The sequence below is a fragment of the Trachinotus anak genome, unplaced genomic scaffold (genome assembly GCF_046630095.1).
Source record: "Trachinotus anak isolate AG129_WGS33_773 ecotype Australia unplaced genomic scaffold, CSIRO_AGI_Tana_v1 ptg000023l, whole genome shotgun sequence".
In the NCBI taxonomy this organism is placed as follows: domain Eukaryota; kingdom Metazoa; phylum Chordata; class Actinopteri; order Carangiformes; family Carangidae; genus Trachinotus; species Trachinotus anak.
The window spans coordinates 1202645-1222131 of NW_027273874.1; the positions used below are offsets into that span (position 1 = coordinate 1202645).

At 41.3% G+C, this 19487-nt stretch overlaps 1 protein-coding gene across 1 annotated transcript; it reads left to right on the plus strand.

Annotated features, from left to right (window-relative positions):
• Positions 1-730: 730 nt before the first annotated feature.
• On the plus strand, positions 731-18909 carry dvl2 (dishevelled segment polarity protein 2). Its single transcript, XM_071459466.1, has 15 exons — positions 731-1285; positions 5956-6025; positions 8313-8467; positions 11912-12021; positions 12236-12365; positions 12804-12894; positions 13039-13108; positions 13258-13397; positions 13569-13645; positions 13758-13825; positions 13926-14060; positions 14534-14665; positions 15668-15844; positions 16246-16470; positions 17179-18909. Exons 1-15 carry the CDS (start codon positions 1125-1127, stop codon positions 17739-17741), a joined length of 2304 nt encoding a protein of 767 aa, XP_071315567.1. The 5' UTR covers positions 731-1124; the 3' UTR covers positions 17742-18909.
• The last annotated feature ends 578 nt before the right edge of the window (positions 18910-19487 follow it).

Genomic DNA, 19487 nt, shown 5'->3' on the forward strand with positions numbered 1-19487 from the left:
TCCCTGGGAAGCATTTTCTGTGAGTCTCTCTTGTGCGGTTGTTTAATTTTAATTTCAATTAGGTGAAACACAAAATTCTTTAGGGATATACCCTGTGTAATTTTTGATAAAGGGCTCCTAACTAAGCCAGTTAATACAGGTCCTTCATCAATACCTGTCTTGTTTAAGGCTTGTTATTTCAATTATTTTATAATGATTTATTGCCACATATCCCAAAAATAAATCTGCAGTTCAATAAAGTACTGCAAACCAACTGACTCACCTCCGGGGCCTCTAAGAGTCTGGAGACCCAGGGGCAGTTTCTCGCTTTGCCTGGCTGGTAATCCATCTCTGCAGGGGTCCACACTTTTACCTGTCTACTCTATTGTACTTTTTACTTGACTGCATTCATTGAAAGCTGTAGTTACCAAAGCGTGATGAAGCACAGACACATTTGCATATAACATCAATCTGAACAACATTAACGCTTAACTATTATAGCACTTTAATTTACATGTAATAAATGAAAAATGAAAAGCAGGGAGTTTCTTCCATTATTAAGCCTAATAATGCATCACTATATTTTATTTGCTCAAGTTCCAGTTTATACATCAATAAAATCATGGAAAATTATTGTGCTATGTAATAATAAAAGTGTTGGGGGGGGGGGGGGGGTGCATGGCTGGGAGTGAACGTAAAAGAAGGGGAGGGGGGAGCGTGATTACGTCACACGCCGCGTTGGCTCGCATAAAGTGGAGAAAAGTTTTTAGACCCCCTCCCCTGTATGTTTTTGTTGGGGGAAAAGTTGTTGGTAGTTAGGTCGTGTGAATGTAGCGTGTCCGTCGTTTTTTTTTTTTTTTTTTTTCCCGCCCCCTCGGTAACAGGGGGAATGCGATTTTTTAGTCGTGTAAAATCCGAGAGCGAGTCTTCGAGCAGGGTTTTTAACGCTTTACGTCCTCTGGCTCGGGCTGAAAATCTCAGTGGCCATCATCGTTTCACCTCTGCCGTCTTGTTAGCCACCTAGCTAGCTCCGCCGCTAGCTAGCTCCTCCACAAAGTTAACGCTACCTCGCCTCTTAAGTGTGTGTTTTATTGTGGTAACCTCCAGCTTGGAAAAAAAAAAAAAAAAAAAAAACAACCGCAGAGATGGCGGAAACCAAAATAATTTATCATATCGACGAAGAGGAGACGCCGTATCTGGTGAAGATACCCATTGCTGCCGAAAATATCACTTTGCTGGATTTTAAACAGGTCTTGAACAAGCCGAACTACAAATTCTTCTTCAAGTCTATGGACCAGGACTTCGGGTGAGCTGCAGTGATTTATTTATTTATTTTTGTTAAACTTTAGTAGGAACTGTGTGTCTTGCATGCAAAACGAGTGATGATAAAAGCTGATACATGTTCAGTAAACACCTCATGCAAGGTAAATGTGACAAAAGGTGGAAAACCATGCTTTCATGTGCCTTTATTTTCTGAGCCCAAGTCAACACTTGATATGCTTAGTTAATTTGGGAAAAAGCAATGAAATGCAATGCTTGTTGGCGTGTCAGAAAGTCATGCAATCTTATCTTGTGACCGGCTGTCGCATATTTCCCCGCACAGGGAATAACTTAAGGTATAGATAGAGTGAACTTGAATTAAAAACCAGCCAGCCAGGTCACCATTCAACCAACACATCCCTAATCAGAAACTGCAGAGTTATAATGACTGCTGATGAATACCTAAGTGGATCTATAAATACTGAGGGTATGCAGTCAGGGGCATTTCTCAGAAAACATCATCATTACAATGGGAGGCATTCCCTGTCCCTGCTGCTTTTCTTTACCATAATCCTCATCCCTCCCTCCCTCCCTCCTTCAGTCCATCATCTTGTGAAATCCTCGCCTTTTCTTTCTTTCGGGACTGAAGCCAGGGTTTTGTCTCCCCTCTTTAACACTTTGGCCTGCCAGCCATCCTTTCATTCCCTGGCTTCCTCCCGTCCTCTCCCCTTTCTCTCAACCCACTCCTCCAGAAAGAGCTGTCTCCTCTCCTCTATCAATTAATCTTTTTTTTTTTTTTTTTTCTGTGTGGCTGCTGTGCATTTTCCTGCAGAGGAATGCATGTTTGTGGTTTATTCACCCAGTGAGACCCTTAGGGCTTCTGTTAAATGCATTGTAGTCTTGGATGAGCGTTAAGGCTGGGCTGTTTGCCCCTTTTCCTCTTTGGATGGCACCACCGCAGCATGTGCCAAGGGGAGCTGCAATATCAACTCCAACAACAAGATGAAATGGATGAGATGCCTTTTCATTAGGCCTTGCCTGAGCTGAATATTAATAGCAGCAACATCAATAACTGACTATTAGAGATTCTGGTTTTAGAAAACCTGTGCTTGGTGTCTTTCAAAATACCTAACATCTGGCTTTGCATTGCTGAAATGGTTAATTTAAAAGTGTTGACAACAATTTAGATCATTTTAGTTATTTATCACAAGAAAAAAAACGAAGTTTCCCAAATGAGGTGATCTGCATTGTTATAGATGATGCTTGGTTAGACTACAAGGCTTTGTTGTAACATTGCTTTTGGCTCTGCGAACTTGTGTTTGGTATCTGCCATATTTCTGTCAGACTCAGTTATTGACCTTTTCATTACAAAAATAGACAATAGATAGTGAAAGTAACCCTCTCTGTAGCCTATACTGTGTATTATTGAGTAAACCTTTTACCAAAGTTCCTGTGTAAATAAATTAAATTGAGTGTGTGTCTTCTGTGATGGCACAGAATTATTGTTTAGGGCTGCACCTTTATGATATTATTATTATTAATTCACAGATTATTTTCTCAATTAATTGTTTGGATAATAACATTTCAGACTATTGTGGAAAACATCCGTTTCAAGTTCTCAGAACCCAAGATGATGTTTTCAGTTGACTTGTGTTGTTCAATCAATAGTGGAAAAGTTAAACAGAATAAGTTTACAGGAATAAAAAAGAGACAAAACATTATTTGAGAATCTGGAACCACAGATTTTTTTTTTTCTACTTATCAAAACAATTGCAGAATAATTTTCTGTTCAATGTTGTTTCAGTGAATAACCAATGTCTACCTTTAAGATTAAGTAACAGAAACACCTCACGATACAATTGAACAGCACCACAAACCAAAACTGAACATTATAACTCTCACGAAGGGAGGATTTCCTGTAAGACTGTTAGATGACATTAGTTTTAGCTAGATGTACCTAATAAACTGACAACTGCATGTTCACCTAATGACAGTTTGAAGCGATTATCTGCAATTGTTATAGGCAGTCTAATGGTCTCATTTATTTTAACTTGACTAGTCTTACCACAATCCCCAGGGTAATTTCCGAGTTAGCTGTCAAATTAGGAGCTTGTCCCCGTGTAACTGGACAGGACATTATTAAGTTTAGGCCCTGTATGCTTGAAAGTGAGCACACAATGTTAGTGATTTTCCAAAGGCAAAATGTCCTCATCTCAAAAGAACCGCCCACACCAAACTCTGTCCACAGAGCAAGGAAAGTCTTTCAAAGAGAAAATTAAGAGAAATATTCCCAGTTCTTAAGTTTAAATTGCGCAGCCTGGCATCACACGCTCTCATTTGAATATCGCCAACTGAGTTCAGATGAAAAATTTTAAACATAGCTCTGAGTCAGCTGTCCAATCAAAGCTGGGACGTTTTTTCCCCCCCCCTCTCCGACCCAGGAGAGGAGTGTGTAATAGCGTGTGTTTTCATTTGCCCTGGTACGAGGCCAGCTGTCGACCAGAGCTGTGTGTGTGGTAGTGGGGGAGATCCAAGGAGCAGAGCAGGCCAGGGCCGGTGCTGGGAACCTGGGGCTGGACGGAGGCCATTTGCTGGGTTTCTGGGGTTGTCCACGGGGAGAGGGAAGGGGAGAGAGTGGGCTGGTGTTCAGTCGGAGTTATTGGATATTCTGCTGTGTTCATGGGGATCAGGGAGCTGTTTCAGTAAGATTAATTGTCAGAAAAGAGATGCTGTGTTGGGTGTGAGGAATTTAATGGCAGCAAGGGACTGGGGGGGAGAAAAAGGGAAGTGGGGGTGGAAAAGCTCCAGGTTTTTAGTAAATCCAACAGGACTGTCTGTGCATTATTCGAGGTATTTTAGAGTGTGTGTGAAATGGCTCGGCCGTGGTCACTTGTTTGTTTGGAGGGTAAAGGAATGAAGACAATTACATTCTCCGGAGAAGAATGTGCCATCAGTTCATCTGCTGTCCACGGGCAGTTTCTCGCAGCACGCGAGGAGGAGAAGTTGAATAAATCAGATGGCGGAAATATTTGTCAACTAACATTCAGTAGCCGTGCACACGTCTCTCAAAAGCTAAGGCTTCCTGCAACATCTCCCCACCAGTGCCCACAACAATCTGGCCGTATGCTAACGCTCACCCACAAAACCAGCTCTCAACAGCTGCTTACGAAAGCCCAGTGGAGCCTGACCAAGTCTCACACACATTAGAAGAGGCAGACTGGCAGATGAAGCTGGAAAAAGAAAACTTTTGAAGGGGTTTGGAGCAGTCAAGTGTCCTGTCTGTGGCACTTGCACCCGGCCAACTACTGTAATAACGCAGCAGCAGTCTGCTGGGGGGTGGGGATTACACAGCTGAATCCGAATGTTTGGCTTTCTGGCGAACATGGAGGAAGAGTACGGAGGAGGCAGCCAGACGGATGTGTTGCCTTTTAGGAGCTTTGGCCATGTGGAGACTGGGCTCTGGCAGTGGCTGTTTGTCAGAGGTTACTGTTGTAATGTTTGCATGCATATTTAGTGAGCAGGTTGTGTAATTTGCAAGGGGACACAAAAGCAGTAAGGGTTTGTGTGTTTAACTCATCACTGTGACGGAAGAAATTCCACGGAGTCTCTCACATACTGGAGGAAGCAAATTAGTTTCATTTGTTCTTTTCTTTGGTTTCTGCTGTGCTGAGTCAAGGCTTCAGGCTCGGCTGGTATTTTGGTAATAATATTGGACCCGAGTAGAATCCCAGTGATATAATTGCACTTCCATTTCTGGACTTGGATGACGCAGATTGAAGCTCAATGAATGAATGGTTGCTTTTATTGGTTAGTTAAACCACTTATAAAAATGTAAAGTGACATTAAGATAAGATAAACTTTATTGAGCCCAAACAGGGAAATCAAAATCATAAGAAATAAAATATCTTTGAGTCAAAAATGTGAATTTAAATTAAACACACAAAAGAAAAAAGAAAATAATCTGGGAACATGTATGCAAATGTTCAAAAGTCAGCTGTGAACTGTCAGAGATTTGATCTACTGTATTGAGTCATTGTTGGCAAAGTTTCAAATCAATGAGCAGGACTTCTTTATGGCCTTATAGGACTTTTACATGAATATGATGAAGCACTTTGATTTGTCAGATATTAAATTTAGCAATTTAACTAAAACAAACAATTTTTATCTATAAACATTTCCTCAGTTCATTTCCAGAAAATGTACTTTATTCTGATGTATATTGTTATTGTGATGTATTGGGACAGTGGATTTTGTCCATATTGTCGAGCCCTAGCTGGGACTCAAGTATAAACGCTTCAAATCAACCAACCTTTTAATATCACTGTAACATTACTTTAAATGTGAAGGGACTTTTCAGCTGTTGTTTTGTGTGATGTAAGCTGAACTTCTCTACTAGAGCCACTATAGTCAGTTGTGTCAGCCAGAGACTGATCCATAAAACACCTGGTACCACATGTAAAAGGAATGAGGCAAATAAGCCTGTTATATGATTTAGTTCAGCCATGATGTTATTGTAGCCTAATAATTTTTATGTAACGTGTCAGTAATGTAAACGGTCGCCTGCTGTCTCACTTATTTCTTCATGACCAGACTTAAACCTTGGCATAGTTTTCCCTCCACTCTACTGTACCATCCAGATACCACATACCATGCCATAATGTTATGAGGGCTGAACAATTTATGCCTCCTAACCCCCACTCCGTCTCTGTTTTTCAGGGTGGTGAAAGAAGAGATTTCCGATGACAGTGCCAAGTTGCCATGTTTCAACGGCAGAGTGGTGTCATGGGTAAGAAATAAAAAACCTGCTGCACATTTCTAATAAAAATCAGAGTTAGAGCTGTCAGGATTTCACTGTTAACCATTGTTCTGAATTCTTAAGTGACCTAATTTCAACAATTTCCCGCTGAGGTTTGTCTGAAAATGTCAAGACTTGGCTTTTATCTCAAAAGTCAGCCAACATTATCAGCCAGCAGCTGTTTTCAGAAACCACTTTTCCTGTTCCTGCGCATTCCCCCAGACCTCCCTCAGACTAATCATCTTGTCTAACAAACAGCAATAAAATGGAGTAATTAAAGTTCAGATTTCAGTCATTAAATTTGCATAATTGTGTATCATATTGCCACATCACGCTCTTCTGTAGATTAAGCTGATGCTTGGGAGAACGTTCATTAAAAAACGTATTGGGAATAATCATATGAACTGTAACAGTTTAATCAGGGTTAACAGGAGGAAAGAGAATAGAGAAAAGATGTGTGAGAAAAATGCTCTTGGAGCTGTAGCCACAGTCTGAGTCACGGCAGCCAACAGTGTGCACTGTAAGTTCGGCAAGACTATAAAAAAAGCTCATTTCAGCTTTTGTTAAATCTGTTGCCATTTGTTTTTTTCCATTGCAACAATGTAATTATCTTTTTAAAAATAATTTTAGCCTCATAACACTTAAAGATAATAAAAGAAGCATGAAAACCAAGTGGCGTACACTGTTTCTTAGCCTTAGAATATTTATGTTCTTCTTGGGGACAAATGATCATGTTATTATTTGCAGTGAAGCTGGTCAATTTCTGCAATTTTCTCAGAAGATTTTCCCCATCACAATTATTTCCATTCATTTCTTTAAGCCGTGGAGGTTGCTTTTTACACTAGTTTTTGGTTATTACAACTTCAGCTGCCATAAAATCTGCTTTTATGATGCCTAAAATGTATTTTTTGGACACAGTCATAGAGGGTTTTAATTGATTGATTGAATCACTGCAACTACGCACAATTCACAAGTTTGTGACAATGCCAACAAAAACCAGACATTATAAACGTTATTATAGGTTGTACAGTTTTTCCTAATAAAGTGACCACTCTGTGTACATTGTACCCAATGTTTTTATACTTGATTTAAAAATCAGAACAGATTTGCAATAAATCAGCACAATGCAATAAATCAGCACATTACGATCATTATTTGAAGAGGCAACATGTGGTGACAAAGCAGCTTTTTAGTTTGCTGAGGAAGGCAAATGTTTCTCTTGTTGTGTTAATCGATATTCAAGCTTGCAAAGCTACGAGCAGCACAGCTTGTTACCAGTCAGCGAACTGTGCCAGGTACAGTTTTCATACTTTCCGTTCCTCCAGTAGACAGCCCAGTTGTTGTACCCCACCCAGCAGGTTACATTTGAATGCAGACAAAACATGGGGACTTGGCCCAGATAAGCAGGTTTGAGGCTGGAGCATCTGTTAAGTGCATAAGAACGAGGGAAGGCATTTAAAGAGAGGGGAACAAAGCTCAGAGACCAGAGGGACTGATATGTGATCTGCACGCCAAGATGGATGGAAGGATCCCAGAAGACGAGTGTTTCATAGTCACATAGCCATTAGTGGGGAGGGAAAAGCCGGGAGTGACTCAGTAAAGAGGGTCGACGTCAGTCTTTTGAGGCTGATAGGCTCCATTTGGTTGAATTGTTTTGATGGGGACTGCTAAGCTTGTTTATCTGAGCTCCACAAATGCACCAAAGCTACAAAGTTATGGAATAAACAGTGTATATGCAGGCAAAGTGTTGAAACGGATGGATTTTGAATATTTACGGCATCAATAGACAATGACCTTCTTATGTTTTAGCTCATATTTTTTGATCTTAACTACGTTTTATTCCCTTCTGTAATTGGATGCTGTGTGACATTCATCCTAATTGTTGATGTGTGTTAACTTGTATGTGTGTGTGCGCATTTGTGGGCACTTTTGTAGTATAATGAGGAGAGACAGGTTAAGTGTAGGATAGCATTTCAGTATGCCCTTGAGACGCCCAACTGAAAAGAGTATAGTGTTTGTGTGTCAAAGTAATTGACATCTTACCCGTTTTCCCTCCCTGAACTCTCTACCTCCTTCCTACTCCTCCTTTCATTCCTCTCGTTTCTCACCCTTTCTTCTCTCAGCCCTCTCTCAATTTGTACTGTTTTGTGCCAATTTCTTTCCACTTCGCATATTTTCTGTCTTTTTTTCCACCACTTTTCACCCTGTTTCTCTTTACCTTGGATGCCTTCTTCATTTTTTGTCTCTGAATATTTCTTTTTTTTCCTTTCTTTTTCAGTTGGTGTCTTCAGACACTCCAGCAGCAGAGCCTCCAGTGGCAGTGGTTCCTCCTGTGGAAACGCCTGCGCAGCCTTCGCCCCCTCCTCCGCCTCTGCCACCCCCGCCTGCAGAGAGGACCGGGGGTATTGGGGACTCCAGACCACCCTCCTTCCAGTAAGCAAAGTGCACACATTCATTTCAAACACTTACTATACTGTATATTTACTAGGAGAGTGGCACCACTAGGCCAAAACCAGCATATTTCACCTGCACTTCAAAACGTATACATTTGAGCTTCTCACGTTGCTGTAATGATGATACTGAATTTTTTCCTGAATATCTCACACACTCCCAGTCTCAGGTTACAACAAGAATAGCAAGAACAGAGCAGCTCATTTGAACCTGTTCTTAGCTGAGGCAGCCCTTGTTATTAATGTGAACAGCTCTTTAAATACACTGAACCCAAACAATCCGATTTTACAATCTTCACATAGTTTAAACATGTTATATTTGCCTGTTTTAAAAAAAAAAAAAACTTAAGTATATAAAAAAACATCAGAGAGCCCGTACATATTGGTGTTACATTAACCACTAACCCAGGTTTAAGTAGGTTTTAGTTTAAGATACCATTAGACTTGTAATAATCAATTTTTTTGGCCACTTTGGAGGCATTAGAACAAGCTGTACACACAACACTGACGTATTTATTATTAACTTATGAAGTTCATACAGAGAACGTGTTGGGAAACAGTTGCCTCTTTACACATCCAGCAGGCACAGAGCTACATCAGTGTTCATTTAGAGTGTGTTTGACATTCACTCTCCTGTTTAGCTCTGTTTTGATTTCCTTCATCTGCTGAAGGAAGTGTTCTGCTCTTCTTTTGTTTACTGGTCAGTAGCTAACTTTGTCATCCACTGTTATGTGTTTGGTAGTTTATAAGAGCTTTTGCGTTCAAATGCAAAATGTTGCTGATTAGAGCAGTGAGACTGAAGAGAAACGTTGAAGTTGTGGGCTGTAAAACCAAAACAAAAAGCTGAAAGATGCTGAAATGCTCTGCAGAGCTGAGGGGATCTGCAGAGTTGGATGGTAATTTTGTGGGTTTGTCAGTAAGAGCAATTACAGTCTCTTGATCCTTTATTAATATAAAAATGGTAAATATGGCAGCTTTAAAGAGTGAAAACAGAAGCCCTCTAGTCACAGACACTTTCAGAATAAAATGACCTTCATGTAATCTTGTCTTTATACTTTACTACTGTCTGTAGCATCCATGTTGTCTGACTAAAAAGAGAGGAAGCCATTACTGTAGTTTACACAGGGCCTGTTGAGTCCAAAACAAATCTCCATCCATCTGTAATTTTATTAACTTCTCACCGAAGATTATAGCTCCTCAAGAAGTATGATGTCTGGAGCACTTTACATTTGGTTGAGGGGTCAAATGGAGTTCAGACCCATCAGTGCAACCTCCCATTACAGTTGCAATGCACTCATTCATTTGTTATGTTTGGACCTCTTCCTGTCTGTCTCCCTTGGCTACAGGACGGCGGCCTGATGGTTTTTGGATCCAATTTCAAATTAAACAGTTTCTTTTTAACTTCACTAAATGTGCGGTTTGCAGGCGGTGGAGGATTAACCACGTTAGTTATTTCTTTCCATGCTGTATTTGGAGCTGGGTCAACACTGATGCTCATACTGGAAAATTAAATGTCATTTTTCGGATTGTGGGGTCTCTGTGGCTGTCTGATGAAGAGACGTCTCTGCAGTCTTTTCAGCTTGACGTCATCATGATCCAACACTTTCTTTGTCTGTGGGTGTAATCAGCACATCTCTTGGTGTGCACATGCGTAGTGTGTACTGTTTAATGCCTCCACACCGACGACAGTCAGGGCCAGAGGCATTATGTGTTCAGTTTGTCTGCCCCCATTCGCATGGATGTGATATCTCAGTAACGCCTTGCGTGAATTTCCTCAAATTTGGCACAAACATTTATTTGGACTCAAGGATGAACTGATTAGATTTTGGTGGTCAAAGGTCAAGGTCATGGTGACCTCACAAAACACAGTTTTGGCTTTGTGAACACAATATCTCGGGAACTGACAGATCAGAACACGGCTACCAATCAAGGTCACTGTGACTGCACAAAATACGTTTTTAGTCCTAAGTCAAGAATTCACACAACAATTATGACAAAACTTATATTTCATTAGTATGTTATTGACTCTGGATAAATCGGGATGTAACCTGAAACTAGTCTGAGTGGAGGCAAACAACCATGAGGTGGTAATTGTTGTAGTGTTTTAAAGTCACAGACTATTATCTCTTAACTAAAAGGGAACTTTTATTTTCATCAGCAGATTTCTGCACAGCCACAGAACAGACTCCAAATGTGGTCTAAATGACTTTGGAGTTTTTCTATGCTCTAACAACAAACAAATGAACAACCATGCAGAAGGCTGAGTGTCCATTACTGTACTCTGTCTGAGGTGTAAATTAATACATGCAGGATATTTGATTTGAATGTTTTTAGTTAATCTAGTTTAGTCAACTTGATTTTACAGCATGAGAAGGAGCACATTACATCGTACACAACTGCAGAAATGTCAAGGATGACACAGTTAAGTACAATATGTAATTTCATTGTGGTTAGTGATGTAGCAAGGAGTCAAGGTGACTAGGTGACCTGATACTACACAAACCAGCACAATAAATACTTACTGTATGTCATCATTAATAAAATCACACCAGTCAACCAGTCAAATATGATCTTGAATATTGATCTTCCTAGTCATCATATGATGCTGTTCTTCCACTTCACGGAGCCTCTGTCATCTGATCTTTTCAGTGCACATCTGGAACAACCACAGAAGATGAAAGTGTCAGTTTCAAACCATCTCTGGATACAGTGTAATGTGATCTCATAATATCAGATCTTATTATGGTATGTCAAGAACTGTATTAAAGGGACTGGATCACATTGTCTAAGACCATAAAACTTAAATTATATAAAAAGAACACTATATGATTGAACTCCAAAGGAACATGAAAGTACTTTAAAGCCTGTTTAAAGACAGGGAGTTTACAATTTACAAAGTGTAAAAGAGCGTTTTATCTATTATCTATTCCAAACATGTTGAGCTGCCAAATTAGCAGTTTGACTCATGAAACTTTACTGAATAATTTCAATGCTCTAAAATTCCATTAGATGTCTTTTGTGGCTCCAGAGTGTGATGGCAGCGTCGGCTGGAGCTGAAGACAACAAGTTTTAAAAAGGGAAGAAAAAAAAAATCTGTGGGGTGTGAGTTAGAAAGAAGTGAATTTAGCAGGTCTCTGCTTGAGGCTAGCAGCTGGAGTTTATTAGCTGCTGCTGTCATGGCACACCTGAATCACCGGCTGAACTTTCAGCGGTCGAGTTGCACTGTGGGTAATGAAGGCGCCAGATTTTAACAAGGGAGAAGAATGTGTGGAACAATAACAAAATCATCGTTAATTGGTTATTATTGTGAATGCCACATTTAGGAACAGCCACGCTGATGACTTTGGTGAAATTGTTACATTAAAACAGTCAAATATTGAAATCTTGTGCTTTTATTCCAACTGTGCTCCTGCTTCTTCTGTTACAGTCCCAATGCCACAGGCAGTGTGGAGACGCTGGACGACCAGACTGAGACAGAGTCTGTAGTTTCTTTTAGGAGAGAGAGGCCTCGTCACAGAGAGAGCATGGAGCAACACGGTGAGAAACACAAGATCACAGTGCTGATGAGGAAATGCTTGGCATGCTCCCTGCATCCAAACACTGAATAGATGGTGATATAATCAAGGAATGTTGAGGAGTGAGGAATGTTTGTGATTTATAGAAAAAAGGAAAACACCAACTTGAGCAAACATGAAAATTCATGGCGAGTATTTGCCTCTTTGTCTTTCTGACTCCATCTGCGGCATCCCAGGGCCTCGTATGAATGGCCAGAGTCGTCTGGAGCGCCACCTTGCAGGATATGAGAGCTCCAGTACAGTGATGAGCAGCGAGCTGGAAACGACCAGCTTCTGTGACTCTGAGGACGACGACACCATGAGCAGGTGAGAGACTGATGAAAGAGAGGACGGTTAACTGAGAGAGAAGACATCCTAAACATGTATGTGGAATTGAAGTGAAATGTAATAGGTGTGATGGGAACAGTCTTTGTGTATCAAAACATGAAATAAAACAATTGCAACAATCTAATCTTACTATTCTGCTTAACTTTAGCCCTGCATCCATGCCCTAACTCAAAAGCTAACTTTTTAATTAAAAAACAATTCTTATTGAATTCAATATTTTTGTTCAGGCTGCAGTAAATAGAAAAATGAGATAAATGACAATGGAAAGTAAAATAATTGCTCAAGAATCCCTTGTTAACTTCCCTATTATCTTGGTGGGTTTCCGACATAAAAAGTGACACAGACGGGAAGACGGCTGCAAGCCTGTGAAAAGTTTATGTCTGACCTTTCAGCTCTTGTTGACCCCTGAACATGCAGGTTCAGCAGTGCAACAGAGCAGAGCACAGCCTCCAGGCTTCTTAAACGGCACCGCCGACGCAGGAAACAGCGCCCTCCACGTCTAGAGAGGGTATGAGACTTTACATTTAAAAAAAATTTTTTTTTTGCTAATTCCTTATGCATTTTGATGAAGCCCTCTGCTGTCGAGAGACTCTGTATGTCAGTGAATTTGTAAGCAAATCTCATAGTTGAATTTTGTTGTGTTCAACTCCAGGCGTCCTCCTTCAGCAGCGTGACAGACTCCACAATGTCCCTGAACATCATCACCGTCACTCTCAACATGGGTTTGTAAAGTCTTGAGCTCTTCTTGTCTTTGAACCTCAATGCTTCTAGGAAGCTGAGGGGGAACTTTCAAATCAGTACCACAGTGTAGACTTACAAGTCTAGTCCTGCATTTGTGAATAGTGTTAACGGCGTTTTCTCAACAATGCAGAGAAGTACAACTTTTTGGGCATCAGCATTGTGGGACAGAGCAACGAAAGGGGAGATGGAGGCATCTACATCGGCTCCATCATGAAGGGAGGAGCTGTGGCTGCAGATGGACGCATAGAACCTGGTGACATGCTGCTGCAGGTGAGCAGGGATTATAACTTAATCCTCAACCCAAAGCAGTGTTGTTATTTTTCTTTCAAATTACTGTTTAGATGAATGTTCTTTGGTTTTGAGACAGTGAGGCTCATGTGAACATGAAGTCGGTGCTTTTGTGGTTCAGTAAAATTGTTTTCTTCTTTGATATTTGCTAAGGTGAACGACATCAACTTTGAGAACATGAGTAACGATGATGCAGTGCGGGTGCTGAGGGAGATTGTACACAAGCCAGGGTGAGTTGCTGCTCTTTCATTTTGAATATCATCAGACCCCAGTTTTAAGAGAAGTCTCTTTGTGAACAGATTTGTAATAATGATGATTTCTGATTCTTTCGCTGTGTGCCAGGCCCATCATCCTCACAGTGGCAAAGTGCTGGGACCCTTCTCCTCAGGGCTACTTCACTCTGCCTCGCAGTGAGTGACCACAACTCCTCACACCTACAGACAAACCAGGTTTTCTGTCGTTGATGTCAGGCGCAGTTAGAGTTTCCTAACCTCTTTTCTACTTGTGTAGATGAACCGATCCGACCCATCGACCCAGCAGCGTGGGTCAGCCACTCTGTGGCTATGACTGGGGTGTACCCTCCCTACCCAGGCAGCTCCTCCCTCAGCACCATCACCTCCTCCTCCTCCGTCACTGAGACTGAACGTGAGAGCCTGTTTCCATATTCATCTCACTTTCTCTGTGCTGTAACTGACCTCACCTCTTTATTTTCAGCTCTTTTATACCCACACAATCTTCTCATAAAACTACATCCACCCTTAAACCTTCCCTAGTTTCTTTGACAGTCCGTTGATATTGTGCGCCTGATTGATGGCCATTACTGTAAAGTATCTTTTCCTGTGACAGTTTCTGTCTGTCTTTCTCTTGTAATGACACTGGCACAGGAATCATCTTTCACATCTGTCTGCCTTCGCCTCCGCTACTGTTATGTGATGTGATAAATGATGTCTACTGCTTTCCTGTCTTTGATCTCCTCTTCAAAGTTCCTCTCCTCACCTTCTTGTTTTGGCTCAGCTCTGATTTCATCTCACAATCATTCTTTTATTTATCCCCGCATGTCTACACTTCTTCCGCTTCAGATTTCCTAAAGTGGTTTTTCCTTCTCTCTCTCTCTCTAGGATTTGACGAATTCAACCTATCACTACACTCCGACATGGCATCTGTTGCCAAGGCCATGGCTTCGCCGGAGTCTGGTCTGGAGGTCAGGGACCGCATGTGGCTTAAAATCACCATCCCCAACGCTTTCCTTGGTAAGACAAAAAAAGAGTGGAAACAACAAGAGGACGTTAATTTCATGAACTTTCTGTGCCTCACAGGATTTTACAGGGCACCCATTATGTTCACAGAATTAAAACCTTGTGACTTGTGGGAGGGAAAAAAAAACCTTAGAGTACGAATGTGAGTGCCTGTTTTGACTGGAAACATCTGTTTAATTGGAATCACCTGCAACAGAATCACAAGGAGTAATTACATAAACTACGTGCTTTCCCATTTTGTACTTTTTGAAAATAAAAGTTTTAAGTTGCATGTAATTTCTGATTTTACTTCTTTTTTTTTCGGACTTGCATTTTCAGTCTTAATATGGTAAAAATCCAGCCGGCGATCACGCGGGCAGACACCATATTGGTGAAGCTTTTGTTTGAGAACGTCAGAGATGTTAATTCAGTTTGGTCATTTTGAGGCTTGTTGTGTCTAAATTAAACACTCAATTGCAGTGCTGCTAAATTCTCCTTATAGAGTATCCTGCCACTGACTGCATAGAAATAACACTATTTCTTTAGGAAATGTTTGATTTTTAAACCCAAATCTAATTTGCCCTGCTACTTATTGATAAAATACTTCAAGTGAAGTCCTGCTTACCACAAACCTTTAACAGTGTTTGGAACAACTATTGCATTTCTTGGCTTTGGATGCCGCTCTCTACTGTTATAATTGTGCTGTAGGGGATTTATCTAATGTATTCCCCAAACTCAGTCTACTGCTGTTCATTCCTGTTACTACTGTTCTTCCAGTGTGATGGACCTCTTATTATAGTCTCTTTTTTTTGCATTCATACTATATATTTCCACGTACAGTTCTTCTAAGTACAGGTTTTCCTTGCTTATTAAGTATAAAGCAGTAACTGGTACTAACGTGTGTTTGTATGTGTATATATTTTTCCCTCCTTTTTATTTTATTATACTAATGTGTATATAAAAGCGGATACATGTTTAAGTCTGAGCTTATTTTGCTTTCTGTGCCTCCAACACCAGGCTCAGACGTAGTTGAGTGGCTGTTCCACCACATCGAGGGATTTCAGGACCGCCGTGAAGCCAGGAAGTATGCCAGCAACCTGCTGAAGGCCGGCTTCATCAGACACACTGTCAACAAGATCACCTTCTCCGAACAGTGCTACTACGTATTCGGAGACTTAAGCGACTGTGAGAACTGTGAGTTACTGGAGAACACTGACATCAAAGACCGACTGAGATCTGCTATAATCTGCTCAATGTTATAATCATATTTTGCACACAGGCCTTTTGTGGACACACTGGCTCTAGCAGGGGTAAACATGTGACATTTCAGTTATGGAAGGATTTCTTTAATGTCCTGCCACTGCTAAACTTAGAATCTATTAAAAAAAAAAAAAACTCGCGGAAAAAAACAAACTGTCCCTTGCTGCAGCAGCTATTTAATAATTTAATTTAGTCACTTTGACATGTCACGTTAAAGAGTAACATAATAGAAAAACAAGTAAGATAAAGGTGTGTAATGAGTATCTTTTAAGGGTTTACAAAAGAAATGTGTTCAGATTTTTCAGTTGTTCATCTCCTTCTTATCTCCCATCCAGACATGGCCAATCTGTCCTTGAATGACAATGATGGCTCCAGCGGAGCCTCAGACCAGGACACCTTGGCCCCACTGCCTCTCCCTGGGGCCTCACCATGGCCCATGATGCACACCTTCCCTTATCAGCCCTACCCTACACATCCCTACTCCAGCCAGCCACCTCCGTACCACGAGCTCACCAGCTACAGCTACGCCCCTGGCAGCACGGGCAGCCAGCACAGTGAAGGTGAGCACAGTCAGTGATCAGACGTTACCCTGCTGAGAAGCAAGTGCAAATCTGAAGAGACTGACGTGTGTGGATTATCATGAAAGGACCACGTTGGTTGTTTTACATACATCAGCCCATTAACTGCACTTCATGTATTTTTAATATCACTCACTAACTTTTTGATTTCTCTAATTACTTTTCTGTAGTAACTGTTTTAAAGGGGCATTCCACCAGTTTTATTCATGAAGTTCAGTTTACAGTTGTATAATTTCTTCTGGTGCTCTGGATGAAGACATCAGCGTTATTAATAAAAGACACGGTTGAGCTGCAGTGTGGATATTGTAGCATCAAGTGGTTTTGGATCCATACTAGGAACTAAAAGTCAGGATATCTCAGCTTCTTTTGCCTTGATTTTGAGCATTTCAAATAATCTGTCTATTCTAGTCCTCCAACTTAAATGGAAGTGTGATATTAATTTGCTATAGAACAGTATTGTATAGATCAGACATCTGAGACTTAAGAATCAGCTGCCATTATTCACAAACTGTGTTTGTGTGTGTGAACAAAAATGTACATGGATACTGTGGAAAGTATAATGCTCACTGTGTTTGGCTTTTTGCTGTTGAGCGTTCATCTTAAAGTAAAGGAGTGTTTTTAAATCTCTACAGCCGCAGGAGTCTGGAAAGTAGGGAAACAGTCTTAAAAGCATTTTCTTTCTGACCACAGGGAGCCGAAGCAGTGGATCAACGAGGAGTGAGGGTGAGCGGCGTCGCACCAGTAAAGGTCCCGGCAGCACCGTGGGTGGAGGGGAGAAATCCCCCTCTGGTGGGGGTGGAGAAGGTGGCGGGGCTGACTCGCGCTCCGGCAGCGGCAGTGAATCAGAATACTCCACCCGCAGCAGCCTGCGGCGCGGCCACGGTTCTGCTGCCCCCAGTGAGCACAGCCACGCCTCCTCCCAGCGTTCGCATCATCACCGCATGGCCCAGCCGCCACACATGTCTCCCTACCCGCCAGGCATCCTGCCCTACAACCCCATGATGGTGATGATGGTGCCGCAGCACCCACACCCGGCCATGGCGGCCGCTCACGCTCTTCCTCACACGCAGCAGCTGTCCACAGCCTCCATGCACCCGGCTTTACCTCCGCCCCCCTCCTCCACTCCAGGCGGACCTCCTGGCGCCCCGCCCACCCGTGACCTGGGCTCGGTACCCCCAGAGCTGACTGCATCACGCCAGTCGTTCCATCTGGCCATGGGCAACCCCAGCGAGTTCTTTGTGGATGTCATGTAGTTTCCCAGCGTTGGTGTAGAGTGACCATTCATGTGAAGTTAGTGTACGGTTCCCACTTGTTTTGACGAGAATCTGGTGGTAGCTTGTTGAGCTCACAAGTGCCTATTGGATTGAGGGCACTTGTTACAAATTTGGTGAGAACAGGGTTTAACATTGACAAAGAAAATATGACAAAGGTAAAACAATTAATGTGGGATATGGTCTGACTAGATGTGTCCATAAAGTCTAATTTCTCTCATTCAAATCATTAAATAACACATTGTTTTCAAGCCTAAATTCTTATCTCTGCAGTGACCATGTTTGTTTTTCTCAAAGAACAAACTCTCAGTAAAGTGTTTGAGTGCCTATCAGAGCACTCTGGTGTTTTCTCAAAACAAAGAGATAATATTTTAGGAAGAGAGGCACCTTCCTAAATCAGCCATTTATCTCAGAGCTGTCAATCCAGGAAGCGCACAGACCACAGTTTAACACTAGAGGGTGCCAGATACACTGTGTACTTGAAAGGATACAGTCCTGTACATACATCTGGATCATCATGCCAGATTCGTTGGCGGCACAGGAGCATATCAAGTGCCTTACTCTTTGCATTTTTCGAGACATTTTCACACTCCAAGTACGTTAAAAAAAAAAAAAAAAAAAACTCATCATGTTCCAGCATTGTTTGACAATGAACTTTACTGTATATATCTACTATTCCTATGTAAATGCAATAATACAGAACAGCAAGCTCTAATGTGAAAAGAAAATAGGTCCAAATATGTCAGGTGAACTTGTGTTTAGTAATCACTGTCTAGGCCTAGTCGTCACACAAACTCTTATTGTGAGGGGTACCATGGTTGTTGGTATGGGGCTGTAGAGGCTGAACGGTACTAGTCGGTGGAAATAAGATACTGAAAGCGGTACTTTTTGATTACATACAGTGTATATCTTAAGTAACTGTGATCCAAACGCCCCAGCTCCTCATGCTTATTCTTATGTTACTGACTCGCATTATTCACCTATTTCATTTTTGTATGAGTGACTATATAAATCATGTGTAACCCAACTGTTAAGGTGCTAAATGAAGAGTCAACATTTCAAAAAGAATGACACTGACAGTGTCACATTGTTTGATTTCATATTGACACCTTTGTTTGTGTACTTGAGAATAAATTTGATACTTACATAATGTTCAGATGTAATTATTTTAGAATGGGATTCAAAAGAAGTCTCTCTCCCCCCCCCCCACGCACACACACACACACACACACACACACACACACACACACACACACGCACACAAACACACAAGATATACCTATTATACATAGGACTGTTATGTTATTTGACAACATGAATTTCCCAGATGTCACATGTTGAGAATGGCTTTTGCAAATGAATCTAGTTAATTTTAGAACAATATTGTAATCATTACAATATTATAATCATTAGTTTTAAGTTGCAGTGTAATGAATGTACATTTTGTAAGAAACACGCTGGAACTGAAGAACACACATAATTATATATACATACATATGCGTGCATATACGTAAATGCAAACTGGGATCCAAGACTAGGGCCTCCCTTTGCTCAAACTGCTTCAGTTCTTTGTGGCACTTTGCTTTGAGATTCTGCTCCATGTTGACATGATTGCATCATTTTCAGTCTCCTGTTCTACAACATCCTAAAGGTTTTTCCCCTGGATACAGGTTTGGTGACTGGGGAGGTCTCTGAAGTTCACTGAACTCATTGTCTTATTCATGAAAC

Coding starts and splice junctions, on each gene's coding strand:
- dvl2 (XM_071459466.1), top strand. CDS start 1,125: ATGGCGGAAACCAAAATAATTTATCATATCGACGAAGAGGAGACGCCG. Junction 12,022..12,235: donor AGAGAGCATGGAGCAACACG/GTGAGAAACACA, acceptor GCGGCATCCCAG/GGCCTCGTATGAATGGCCAG. Junction 13,646..13,757: donor GAGATTGTACACAAGCCAGG/GTGAGTTGCTGC, acceptor GCTGTGTGCCAG/GCCCATCATCCTCACAGTGG.